Below are 14,519 nucleotides of genomic sequence, written 5' to 3' on the forward strand. Positions count from 1 at the left end.
CATTTTAATGGAGGCAGTGGGCTTAGAAAAATGCTCAATAATAAACACAGAATAGCACTTATCAATATACCAAAGCAAAATATCAGTAGTAGTCCCAGGATAATGAAGATATCTGAGGTAGAGACAAGGAGGTACTTCCGAATAAGGTTGCCTTGAAGGGAATTAAGGCAATGACAGTGAACTCATTTAATAACTGCTATATGCTACATCACAGATGATATTTGTAGATGAAGAGCCTATGTTTTCTAAACCAATCTTGTAAACAAACTGAAAGGGCAGCAGAGTTAATACAAAGAAGTCTCTATGTTTAGTCCCAAAGTTTATGACAACCAAAATTAGGTACTTTATGTTATCAAATTAGAAATTGATTTCACCAAAATCTTGAATTATTTCACAAGCAATTTTAGAAGGATGTGGAAGCATTGGAAAGGGTACAGAGGAGATTTACCAGGATGCTGCCTTGTTTAGAGAGTATGCATTATGATCAAAGATTAAGGGAGCTAGGGCTTTACTCTTTGGAGAGAAGGAGGATGAGAGGAGACATAATAGAGGTGTACAAGACATTAAGAGGAATAGACAGAGTGGACAGCCAGCGCCTCTTCCCCAGGGCACCACTGCTCAGTACAAGAGGACATGGCTTTAAGGTAAGGGGAGGGAAGTTCAAGGGGGATATTAGAGGAAGGTTTTTTACTCAGAGAGTGGTTGGTGCGTGGAATGCACTGCCTGAGTCAGTGGTGGAGGCAGATACACTAGTGAAGTTTAAGAGACTACTAGACAGGTATATGGAGGAACTTAAGGTGGGGAGTTATATGGGAGGCAGGGTTTGAGGGTCGGCACAACATTGTGGGCCGAAGGGGCTGTAATGTGCTGTACTATTCTATGTTCTAACATAAATTTTAGTAGCAGCAACAATTTTAAATTCCTTTCCCGATGTTTCATGTAAAAAATATTTCTGACAGTAAGATCACTAAGATGTTATGTGGAATGATCTCATAATTTTAATTCTCATAAGACCTGATAGTGCGAACAAACTTGTATCTCAATAAATTAGAGTAAATTAATAAGTTGGAACTTGCTATGTTGGCACCAGAATTGTGGCAACACTTGAGTGCCACATGCCCAATGTAAGTGACAAATTTCACTGTAATCTTTTAATGTTTCAATGTACATGTGACAAATAAAGCTAATATTTATATTTCTAAATTACTGGGACGTTACTGCTTTTACAAAGATTATTTCTACGTTTGTATATTTTGTGGTTGCATGTTGATGTATGCGTGCTTTCAGACTACCAAGTCCTTGGTACGGAGGAGGATAATAACAAGAGGTCATCAGCCTAGTATAATAGCTCACCATGTAAAAATAGCACTTAACACATGTCCCGATGCAGGGTCTCATCCTAAAACTTCAATAATTCCTCCTTCTCACCCCCAAAATCACTGACACTGCTTGACCCACTAATTCTCTCAAGTTCATATTATTTTGCATAGAATCCAGCATCAAGTTTTTCTTATTTACAAATCTGATCAACTCTGAAGAATAACTGTAAATGAAAAACTTTCTTAGCCTACTCTGTCTTGTACCAAATTTGCTTTTCAATTATTATAGAAATGTAAATACTTAACATAATGCACTTTTAAATTCTGAGACTATTTCACAGAAATGAACTAAATTAAAATATGATAATCAGCTAAAATTAGAGAAGTTATTAATTGAACCTTATCACAACCACACAACATATGTACCGGAATTAATGCACTCGTTGTTCCAACAATTGCATACAAATATTAAAAAGCAATTGCATTTTATTGAACACAATATATATATTTTTTCAAAGCTGGGACAATGATAAACATGCAACTTTTTGATGGGCGTATGAATTTTCAACAAGAATTAGCAATGAACATGATTTTATCATAACATCTAGAACCCATCAAGTCTTTTCTTCTTATCAATACTGAATGATTCTTTGTAATTTGTTTGAAACGTGTGAATACGTTTGGCAAAGTTTCATGAACTGCCCATCTCCTATGTGACAGAGATAGGCCTTTTCAACTGCTGCACTCCTGCAGCTAATGACTGCCCTGCAGTTCTCAATAGCTGATGCTACTGACCTAATGATGAATAAATGCTAATGCAGATACTCAGAAGGAGACATAAGGTGGAGAGGCACTTGGATTTAAAAGTGTGCATTTCTTTCTCAGCAATGGTGGTTTGAATAGAGATGGGGAAAAGTGCATTTAAAATGACAATGTACTGTAACAGTGTTTTCTTTGGCCCTACAGCTATTGGAACTGAATACTTACTGGTGATTATTCCCAAGATAGTGAAATACAGTGCTCAAAGCAATTCAGTATAACCACCATTCTGACCACTGTGCCACAGACAATGACAAGATTTGACGTTGAGGTGATAGGCTTCTTATACAGAATACCTTTCCTCATCTTGTGATTACAATATTTTTATGAATGGATTTTCAAAATGATTTATTATATCATAAATTACAGTACCTCCTGTTACAAAAAATATTTATCAAAGCCAGATTTTAAATTTAAATGGCACTGCTTCCTTGAAAGAGGAAAAGTGGTTTAGGTGGTTTGGAGAGGGGAACAGGGGCGTTACTAATTATAAGAAAAAAGAAACCCTGTAGATTTTGTCATCTATAATGGTGATGAGTGTTTTCTAAATTGATAAACTTTTAGTTTTTTGCAAAATCATCAAGTTTAACATCTTTTAAAAATGCAACATTCTCTTAAAAATTACTAAACTGGTAGAAAAAAATTTTCAGATCTTACATCAAATTCTCTGTTTATTTAAATTGTAAGTGCTTATGGCACAGGAAGTGATGACTTGATGAAGTTTCTGAGCAGAGATGAAAATCAAATAAAAACCACAAATGCTGGAAATTTAAAACAAAAACATAAAATTCTGGATACACTCCGCAGGTCAGGCCACATCTGTGGGAAGAGGGACAGTTCACTTTCAGGTCAGAGGCTTGATCAGATCCTGACGAGAAATATTGACACCATTTCTCTCTGCACAGATTTGGCTTGACCTGCTAAATATTTCCAACAATTTGTTTTAGTACTGAGCAGAGATGAACTGAATTAATAACATTCATCAAACGAAGTAACAAAATGCGTGACGGATATATTGACATTCATGTTGTGTTCAACACATTAAATACTCCATAGAACGGATCTTCCAATACCAGACACGAAAAACAACAGAAAAGCAATCTGAACAGGCAGCAAGTTATTTAAATCTTTTTAAAGACATCGTTATGAAGGCCCTATAGTATGTACATCAGTTTCAATAAACAGCAAAATGAGACTTTGCTGAAGTGCTTATTGTAGCACATTAGAGCTACATATTATGTGCAGTTTCTGCAACTCCATGCTAACATTAGAATTAAATTATTCAATTAACAATAATAATGAGATTTTCTTCAAATTACACCAGACCACTGTATTTGTTCTATTTTTACAGGATAAATCCACACAGTGCAAGTGAAACGTTAACAGAATTAATAAAAACATGAGTCAGATGAATATTTGCTTTAAAAGGTGACAAAACAATTGTAATTTATTGTTCCGCTAGTAACCTCTTGCAAGTATTTGTGCATTATTACAAAGTGAAGCTTCACCATACAGATTAAAGTGAAATTTAATAAGATAACATTTGTCAGTCTAAATAAAAAACTCCTCTTCTGTGCTGTCACAAAACTGCTGGGGTGCTTCTGGTGATTTCTGACCAAGTGGTGCCAGCTTTTCTTCTTCATCTGAAGTTTGCCACTTTTTGCTTAAAATACTGCTAGTCTCAGAAGAAATATCTTTTGGTTTTAATGCATGATTTTTCATACTTGAGTTACAGCTGGGACTAGCACCAGCAAATGGATTTGACTTTGTAACAATGATCCCAGTGTCAACATCTGTTTCTGCATTTTGTACTCCAGTGGTGGTTTCATGATCAAGATTTCGGACCCTTATAGGCGTGTTAAAATGGAATGACTGATCACTGCGAGATGTTGTCGCTGGACTGCTCCGTTGTGATGAGTAGCAGGAGCTGCTTTTTGGGGTGCTGCATAAACTCTCTGATGTGCTGCTTTCATTTCTGTCCAATATTCCATGCAAATTGCTTCTTTGTTTGCCTTTCACATCTTTCCTTTCCTCTGCAGAAAACATTTTGATCCTGTCATGAGGCATTTGATTGTAGGGTAACGTATCAAAATGCGAATTTTGATTGCAAGACATTGAACTACTTGAATGATTGCTAAAACCACTGTTAAGACACATTTGACCAGCAGAGCTGTTTATGTCCAAATGTTGAATGCTCCCTCTGACCTGTTTGCAGAAAAATAAACACATTAGCACAAGGATTCCTGAAAAGATACATGATACTGGTTTGCAGCAAAAATGCAAAATTTGTCAAGTTTATTCACAATGAGCGTTTAGTGGCTCTGGGCCTGTCCTAGCTGGAGTTTAGATTAAAGGGGGCTCTCATTGAAATAAACAGAATATTGTAAGACCTAGAAAGAGTGGATGTGGAGAGGATGTTCCAAATAGTGGGGAAGTGTAAGACCAGAGAGCACAGTCTCAGAATAGGATGTTCCATTAGAACAGAGCTGTGGAGGAATTTCTTTAGCCAGAGAGTGGTGAATATATGGAATTCATTACCAGAGATAGCCATGGAGGCCAAGAAATTAGGTACATTTAAAGCAGAAGTTCATGATTAGCAAGTATGTTAAAGGTTATGAAAAGACGACAGGATAATTTGGTTGAGAGGGTTAATAAATCAGCCATGATGGAATGGTGGATGGACCAGGCATGGTCTTGTGGAGTCTGTTTAATACAAATATCTGTTAAATAAAGCACCATGAAAATCCACACATTTACTAAATTTAATTTGCTTACCAGAAAAGTGGATTTCTGAGAAGCTACTAAATAAGAAGCTAGAGCAATTTAAAGTAATATTTATATTCTATAAAGCTGGCTAGTTTAATCAGCTATCTACTAAAGGAATACAATTTATAAGTACCTACATTTCATTTGACAGGCTGCAGTATTCTGAAAAATCTTCAACCAACTTGTTGGAAAAATTACCAGATGCTTGCATTTAACCGCTCATTCACAAAGAAATGAGCTCTGGCAACAAACTTCTGTGTACTGCACTTATACTGACTGAATTAGATCCTAGCCCAGCACAAATACATCTTCAATTATAATTAAAATTCTACTCAACCTGCACTAACCACTGTGATACCATGACTGAAAAAGGTAAGCAAAAAGTATTAAAAGCATTCTCAGATTAAAGGTTCGATCTTGGCATGGTAGTACTATTACTAGACCAACATGAAACCCCTTTCACCATTGAAAATGATGGAACAAATGAATAACTCCAACAGTAAATTCCACTGAGAACACTGGGCATATTTCTGGTGCATATGACATTATTGAAAGGACAAAAAAATCTAGAAGGCCATCCTGTTAATGATAACAAAGTTATCTTGAAAGACAGAAAAGACTGAGTTCTAATCTCTAGAAAACATAGGGCCATTGGATTACCTTACAAAACTAGGAGTTTAAATAGACAAAGACCCAGATCAGAATTTAGAAAAAATTACTAATTAATACATCTAATATTCAATAAATCTATTATTCCACAAATCCAATAGAAATTCATTACACATCTCTTTACACGAGAGATAAAATGTGGGCTATTTTCAGCCTTGAACATAAATCCACGTAGGTGGAACTTGCATCAGCACCAGGGGAGGGTGGTAGGGAAAGGCAGGCACGTAGAAGAACAGGCAGAGTACTCATGGGATGAGCTAGATTAGGTGGAAGGCGGTTTATGCACAGCGTGAATCAAGTCATTTGACCAGTTCAGCCAAATGGTCTGTTCCTGTACTGTACTTTTAAAATATGGACCTTCTTTCTTTTTATGGACCCTGATTTTTGTCCAAAGTCCAGAAATGTGAACATGATGCTATAGTTCTCTCGGATCATGCGCCTTTAAGTTTAGCCTTTGAATTGAATGATGTCGCTATTGCAAATTTGCCTTGGCGTTTTCCAGAAAATTTATTACAAAATCCGAACTTTGTCAAATTTATTGAGACTCAGATAAAAGATTTTTTTCTTTTTAATAATACGGGAGATGTGTCGAAATTGTTTATATGGGATACATTTAAAGCAAACTTGCGCGGTCAGATAATCTCCTATTCAGCTAAGTTTAAAAAACAGAGTTAGATAAGATTTCCAAACAAATTAAAGACTTGGATAATATTTATGCAATCTCTCCAAACATTGATTTATTTAAACAAAGAGTTGAACTCCAATCACAATATAATTTTTTATTACTTATCCTATTGAAAGAAATTTGTTTGAATTGAAAAGTCAATTTTATGTGTTTGGAGATAAAAATAAGAAGCTATTAGCATCTCAATTAAAAGCAGCTAGAGCTAAAAGACAAATTTTAAAAATGCATAAGGGAGATGGTAGTTTAGCATGTAATTATGTAGATATTAATAAAATTTTACAAGACTTTTATATTGAACTTCATAAATGTCAGTTTCCAGTTGATTCTTCTAAAATGAATGCCTATTTACAAAAGATCGATTTTCCTCAAATTTCTGTTGAAGATCAACAAACTCTTGATGCTCCTATTACTGAAGGCGAAATTCAGAAAGTTATTTTTTCAATGCAATCTGGTAAAGTTTCTGGACTGGATGGTTATTCTGTAGGATTTTATAAAAATTTGAAAAATTGCTCTCTTCATATATGTTGGAAATGCTTAAAGATTCTTTTTTGAAAGGAGAGTTACCTCCCACATTTTATGAAGCTTCTATTTCTTTAATTCTTAAGAAAGATGAAGATTCTACTGACTGTGCTTCATATAGACCTATTTCATTATTAAATGTGGATGCTAAGATTCTCTCAAAAATAATGGCTGATCAGCTGGAGAATTTTCTAGCTAAAGTTATCTCTCAAGATCAAACAGGTTTTGTAAAGGGCCGTTATTCCTTCTCTAATGTTCGGAGACTGTTAAATGTTATATATTCATCCTTTTCTAAGGCTCCCCAATGTGTTGTCTCTGTTGATGTTGAAAAGGCATTTGACAAGAGTTGAATAGAAATACTTATTTAATTCTTTAGAGAAATTCAGCTTTGGTATTAATTTTAATAAATAGATTAGAATGATATATAAAAGCCCTATTGTTAGTATTATTACTAACGATTGCAGATCTCCTTTTTCTCGGCTTTCACGGGCTATGAGACAAGGATGTCCGTTAAGTCCTTTGCTATTTATTTGGTGCTGGAACCCTTGGCTATTGCACTTCGTGAAGCTAAAGATATTCATGGAATTTTCATAAACGGGACTGTTCATAAGATCTCTCTTTATGCTGACAATTTCTTAGTTTATATTTCGAATCCTGAAGAATCCATTCCTAGTTTATTGAAACTATTAAACGATTTTGGAAAATTTTTGGGATATAAACTAAACCTTCATAAAAGTGAATTATTTCCCCTAAATGATTCTGCTTCTATATATGATGACATTCCTTTTAGAGTTACGGACTCATTTAAATATTATTATTATATTATTATCACTAAAATTATTATTATTATCATTATCATCATTATTATTATTATTATCACTAAAAATCATAAAGACCATTATAAAGCTAATTTGGTTCCCTTAGTGGATTTTATGAAGCAATTATTTTGTAGATGGAATCCACTTACACTTTCACTAGTCGGCTGAATTCATGCAGTTAAAATGATGATTTTACCAAAATTTTTATATGTATTTCAAAATATTCCTTTTTTTAAACTAAGAATTTTTTCAATCAGGTTGACTCTATTATTTCAACTATTGTTTGGAATAATATAAGACCAAGAATTGGTAAATATCATTAACAAAAATTTAAAAAAGATGGAGGTCTTGCTTTGCCTAATTTTAAAATGTATTATTGGGTTATTAACATACATTTTATGTGTTTTTGGTTATATTGGGCTCATAGAGATGAAAGACCACCTTGGGCTGATTTGGAATTGAATGCTGTGAAACAGTTTCACATAACCTCATTGTTAGGAACAAATGGCCAAAATTACTAATTTAAATTTATATCCTGTGATTAAGCAGTCATTACGAATTTGGTTCGTAATTTTGTTAATCTTAAAAAATTTAAACTTTTTAGTTTCATTTATCAAAATTATTTATTTAAACCTTCATTAAGTGATCCTACCTTTCTTCTTTGGAGGAATAAAGGGGTTTATTCCTTCACAGATCTGTTCCAAGATGGCCAACTGATTGATGTCTTTTGAGAAATTAGTAACTAAATACTCTCTCTCATATTCACATTTCCTGCAGTATCTTCAGGTCAGACACTTCTTACAAAAATACTTAAGTAATTTTCCATATATACAAGATTCTGACCTGTTAGATATTATTTTAAAAATTAATCCTTTAGTGAAGGGTTTTATTGGGAAAATTTATAATTTATTGTTACAACAGCACAATTACCCTTCACTTAAGATTAAGCAAGATTGGGAGAGAGAGCTTAACATGACCCTGATAACAGAAGTTTGGTTGCGGATTTTGAGTTGCTTAACTCTTCTTCGATTTGTGCCAACCACTCTTTAATTTAATTCAAAATTGTACACCATTACTATTTGACAAAGGAGAGACTGTCTAAAATGTTTCCTAATGTTGATAGTCATATGTAAAACCGAGACAGCCATATTGACACGTTTTGGTCGTGTTCCATATTGAAACATTTTTGGAAGTCTATTTCCTCTACAATTTCTAAAGTTTTAAAAATTAATTTACAACCTAATAAATTGACAGTTTTATTTGGTATAATCCCTCAATATATTCATGGTATTTCTCCATCAGACCAACATGTAATTGGCCAGAAGGGCTATTTTGTTGAAATGGAAAGATGCTTCTGCTCCTACTTTGATACAATGGTTTTCTCAGGTGATGTTATGTCTTAGTTTGGAGAAAATCAGAAGACGAACTTTTGATCCTCGATTTGATTTTGAGAAAAGGTGGGGTTCATTTGCCCGCTGCTATCATCTGATTTGAGTTAATTAATATGGTTTCCTTCCGATTTTTCTTTAAGTGGATTTGAGTAGGCGGATTGATGTTTTTTTTTAAATGGAAGCTTATATGATGTATAGCTCCGGGGTTGTACTCCCAATGGGTTTTTTTTTTGGTTTTTTTCCCAGTTAGTAGGTTTTGTTTTAGTTAGTAGGGGTTCTTCTTTTTTCCTTCTCTTTCTTCTTTCAAAAAAAATTAACACTTTTTTTATTATTATTGATATATTGCTTAGCTTTGTTAATCAGTTATTTGCTAATTTAATTCCTTATTGCACATAATGACATATTGACTTAATGTATTTTTTGTCAATCTTCAATTAATAAAAAAGATTTTAAAATGAAAATGACCTTATGTTGCCCTTTACAATTAGACTCCATATGATTCTGCAATATAGAATGCACTAGATCAATGGGCACCTTAACCATTGTGATTTTCCATGTATTGAACTGAGAATCTCAATAATGGAGATAAAGGCATTGAGTGGATTCACCTTGCCAACTTCAGACCCTGCGCTGTCCCAAACTGACACAAGGTAGACACCTCCTGACTTAATATGATGTAAGTGACCCAAAAGTGAATATCATTGATCTCAATTCAACTAGTATATTACACTTTCCATGAATAATCTTTTACCAAACAAAATCCAATTTTTTTGTTAGCATCTAAGTGATCTAATAATAAATTGGGAAATGAAACGTGATACCGATGCTTTTTGAGCTGAAACCAGCAAAGAAAATGACATAGTCCTGATGAATGGTCGCAGCCTGAAATGTCAACTGTTTATTCTTTTCCACAGATGCTGCCTGGCCAGCTGAGTTCCTCCAGTATTTTGTGTGCATTGCTTAAGAAAATAACAATTTTTACAATAAACTTTCCATTTGAAACATTTATTGTTTTTCCTCCCTCCAGATGCTGCCTGACCTGTACAATGTTTCAAGCATTAGTTGCCAGTAGATCGAATATCTTTTGAAAAAAATAACAGTGGTTAAATGCAAGGAAATTGTTATGGTCTAAAGATGCTCATCATCATTGTTTCCAGTTTGAAAATGCCACTGGGGTACAAGGCATGAATGTTGATTAATTATCCCTGCTCAGTCATCTACAAGGATCAGAAACTTCATTTCAATTACCCGATGTGAGTGTAATTACAGTATTGTTCTTTATTCCATTGACAGACGCTCTCTACAGTTATTCAATACACAATACTTACTTGGAAAAGGATCTTGTTTCGATCATAGTCTTCAGTTTGCCACCTGGTGTTGCTGATGGGGATGCATGGATTTGGAAGAAGTGGCACCAACTCTCCTATTGCATGCACTCTGAACTGAAGCACTGCAGATTCTTTGAGATCAACAGGAGTTCCAAGTGGCAATTGTTTTAACGAGAGCTGGATACAGAAATTGTGGCTGGAGTATATGGTGAAACAGCAGAAATCAGTTTTTTGCACAGCAGCTTTTTTGTGCAAAATTAATTCATAGAGTTTGACAGCATCCTCAAAGTTCTCATAGCTACAGCTCACAGTGATTCGCAAGATTTCATTTCCATAATGTACTTGCCTTACAGCCCAGATTGGCATGTTAGCATCCAACGAGTAGAAATCCTGACAACAAATCATATAAGGAAGAATTTTGCCACCAACACTCTCGCTGTGATGATACTGCCATGGTGGGTCCTGGAAAAAGTCATGAACTTGCAAAATTCGTTCTTCACCAAAGTCTTCATGTAGGAAGAGGATAACAGAGAGAGAAGGATAGCCAGAGTTTTTTCTGTGCTGTGACTTGCAACGTATCATTGGACTTGCCCGCTCTGAAACGTGAAACAACTGGATGTCTGGGCTAATCCAATGCAACAGACAGTCTAGGGTTTGCTGTAATCCTCGAGATTCACCAGGGTTTGCAAGAAGATGTACAGTCACCTGGAAAGGGTCCTGACCCTCTTCTTGCACCAGTTCACCTTAAAAATAGAAGAAATACCATTAACAAAAGCCAAATGCCACATTAGTTATGCATGTCAAAAAGGTAAGATACCAAGAATATCATTTCACACAGAGAAACAGAAGTTAGTATCTTCAAAACATGCTCACTTATACCTCACTTTTAATAAATTATTTTACATTAGGACTGCATGAAAGAACATGACTGCCAGTGACAGACTTTGTAAAGTTGGATAGAATTAAATTGACTTCACAAGATTACAGATAAAAGAGATTTAGAAATTTCACCCCTCCTCCTGACTAAAATTATGGTCTTGGCAATGACACGGTGCTGGCCTGAAGGAGGCTTCTGAAATCTGCTTGGACTTCTGCCAAGAACTCAACATTAAAGTGAAGTGCCATAGATTTATCATTAAGGAGATAAATAGCAATTCCTGTTGTATTACAAGTACATTAAGATACAACCTCACTGAAGTGCAGGATTAGTCCAAGACAGCATTCTTCACCTTAAGTCTTGTGAGCCTGTGACTGTTCCTATCAGTCCTAAGTGGCCAGGGACCAGGGCAAGATTATAGACAGGAATGTGGACAAATATACAGATGGAGTGAGGTGCTCAAGTGTGCCGGCATAGCACGAGTGTGATCAGATGTTCAAAGTGCAGACATTAAGGGCACCAGATACATAAACAGAGCACGAAAGGGAATGAGGGTAGGTGTGTGGACAGAACATGGTCACCAATCGGAGCTGACATTAGATAGCCAGGAACAATGGAAGATGCAGGGACAGAGCACAGCTAGCAATGTGGGCTGAGAATGGGTGCAGATGTGTGGATGGGAGTGAACAGCAGATCAAAGTTCAAAGTAAATTTATTATCAAAGCACGTGTATGTCACCATACACTACCCAAAGAGTCATTTTGTTGCAGGCATTCACAGAACAAAGAAATATATACTAGAATGGATGAAAAACCACAAAGACTGACAACCAATATGCAAAGGACAAACTGTGCACATACATACAAAAATAATTATAGTAAATAAATAAAATGGCAACATGAGTTGTTAGAGTTCTTGAAAATGAGTCCATAGCCTGAGGAATAACTTCACTCACTTCATTCAGAGGTGAGTGAAGTTGGTTCAGGTGCCCGATGGTTGAAGGGTAATAACTGTTTCTGAAGCTGGTGGCATGGAGGATGGAGGACTCCTGTACCCTCTTCCCAGTGGCAGCAGCAAGAGAGCATGGTGGGGGTCTCCGACGGTGGATGCTGCTTTCTTGTGGTAGTGCTTCTTGTAGATGTTCTCAATGGTGTGGAGGGCTTTTCCTGTGATGGACTTGGCTGTATCCACCACTTTTTGTAGGCTTTCCCATTCCTCAGATGTGTTTAGCATACCTTAATTAGCAGAGGTAGCAAGGAACTGGATTCAAAGGTAATCTTTCCTGCTTAATTTCCGTGTGAAGTTAAAGATGTGGTAAGGAAGCCCAGCCCTGCCAATTGGACAGCCTACAGCATGTGCAATGTCTGAGGAAGTCCTTGAATAATGGAAGACCACATTTGCTGAAAATGTCACAGATTTGATGAATTTCAGTGAGGGTTTCCACGAGCACCACCTGGAAGCACTGATTGCAATCTGTGAGTCTGAGTTACACTGATTACATGTAATTTTGCTTAAGGAGATGGTCACCCGACAGCTTAAAGGATTGCGGTTAAAGCAGGAATAGGTAACCGCTGGGAAGAAGCTAGGACGATAGCTAGTGAGACAAGGAAGCCTTAAAGTACACCTTATTTTAGAAATATTTGTGTGCCTGTGTGTAGGAAAATAGTGGGTGTGAACGTTCTTCTAAATATGTAGCCAGAGCCAAGATCATAGCACAAACATGAGGCTCAGCTGCACAAAGGGAGAGAGAGGAGCAAGAACGCAAGGATAATAGTAGTAGATAACCTGAATGTTAATGATCAAATGAGGTAATTTGCACAATCTTACAGATTAGAAACATAGAAAACCTACAGCACAATACAGGCCCTTCAGCCCACAAAGCTGTGCCAAACATGTCTGTACCTGAGAAATTACCTCGCGTTACCCATAGCCCTCTATTTTTCTAAGATCCATGTACCTATCCAGGAGTCTCTTAAAAGACCTTATTGCATCCACCTTCACCACCGTCACTGGCAGCCCATTCCACGCAGTCACCACTCTCTGCGTAAAAAACTTACCCCTGATTTCTCCTTTGTACCTACTTCCCAACACCTTAAAACTATGCCCTCTTATGCTAGCCAGTTCAGCCCTGGGAAAAAGCCTCTGATAATCCAAACAATCAATGCTTCTCATCATCTTATGCACCTCCATCAAGTCACACCTCATCCTCCGTTGCTCCAAGGAAAAAAGGCGGAGTTCACTCAACCTTTTCTCATAAGGCATGCTCCCCAATCCAGGCAACATCCTTGTAAAACTCCTCTGCACACTTTCTATGGTTTTCACATCCTTCCAATAGTGAGGCGACCAGAACTGAGCACAGTACTCAAAGTGGGGTCTGACCAAGGTTCGATTTACCTGCAACATTACCTCTCAGCTCCTAAACTCTAATCCCACGATTGATGAAGGCCAATGCACCGTATGCTTTCTTAACCACAGAGTCAACCTGCACAGCAGCTTTAGTTTCCTATGGAAATCAGACCCCAAGATCCCTCTGATCCTCCACACTACCAAGAGTCTTACCATTAATACTGTATTCTGTCATCATATTTGACCTACTAAAATGAACCACCTCACACTTATCTGAGATAAACTCCATCTGCCACTTCTCAGCCCAGTTTTGCATCCTATCGATGTCTCGTTCTAACCTTTGACAGCCCTCCACACTATCCACAACACCCCCAACCTTTGTGTCATCAGCAAATTTAGTAACCTATCCCTCCACTTCTTCATGCAGGTCATTTATAAAAATTACAAAGAGTAAGGGTCCCAGAACAGATCCCTGAGGCACACCACTGGTGATCGACCTCCATGCAGAATATGACCCATCTACAACCACTCTTTGCCTTTTGTGGGCAAGCCAGTCTGGATCCACAAAGTAATTTCCCCTTGGATCCCATGCCTCCTTACTTTCTCAATAAGCCTTGCATGGGGTACCTTATCAAATGCCTTGCTAAAATCCACATACACTACACCTATGGCTCTACCTTCATCAATGTGTTTAGTCACATCCTCAAAAAATTCAGTCAGGCTCATAAGGCACGACCTACCTTTCACAAAGCCATGCTGACTATTCCTAATCATATTATGCCTCTCCAAATGTTCATAAATCCTGCTTCTCAGGATCTTCTCCATCAACTTACCAATCACTGAAGTAAGACTCACTGGTCTATAATTTCCTGGACTATCTCTACTCCCTTTCTTAAATAATGGAACAAAATCTGCAACCTCTCCCATTCCCAATGATGATTCAAAGATCATTGCCAGAAGCTCAGCAATCTCCTCCCTCAGT

At 36.6% G+C, this 14,519-nt stretch overlaps 1 protein-coding gene across 3 annotated transcripts in view; it reads right to left on the reverse strand.

Annotated features, from left to right (window-relative positions):
• Window positions 1-3,264: 3,264 nt before the first annotated feature.
• fam124b (family with sequence similarity 124B) overlaps window positions 3,265-14,519 on the reverse strand; it is a 59,867-nt gene continuing 48,612 nt past the window's right edge. For all 3 annotated transcript variants that reach the window (XM_073040968.1, XM_073040966.1, XM_073040967.1), the window contains 2 exons: window positions 10,315-11,057; window positions 3,265-4,343 (listed from right to left, as the gene is read on the reverse strand). In XM_073040968.1, the coding sequence (XP_072897069.1) occupies window positions 3,690-4,343; window positions 10,315-11,057 (1,397 nt within the window). In that variant the 3' untranslated portion in view covers window positions 3,265-3,689. The remainder of the gene's footprint in view (window positions 4,344-10,314; window positions 11,058-14,519) is intronic.

This window comes from Hemitrygon akajei, chromosome 3, assembly GCF_048418815.1.
Source record: "Hemitrygon akajei chromosome 3, sHemAka1.3, whole genome shotgun sequence".
In the NCBI taxonomy this organism is placed as follows: domain Eukaryota; kingdom Metazoa; phylum Chordata; class Chondrichthyes; order Myliobatiformes; family Dasyatidae; genus Hemitrygon; species Hemitrygon akajei.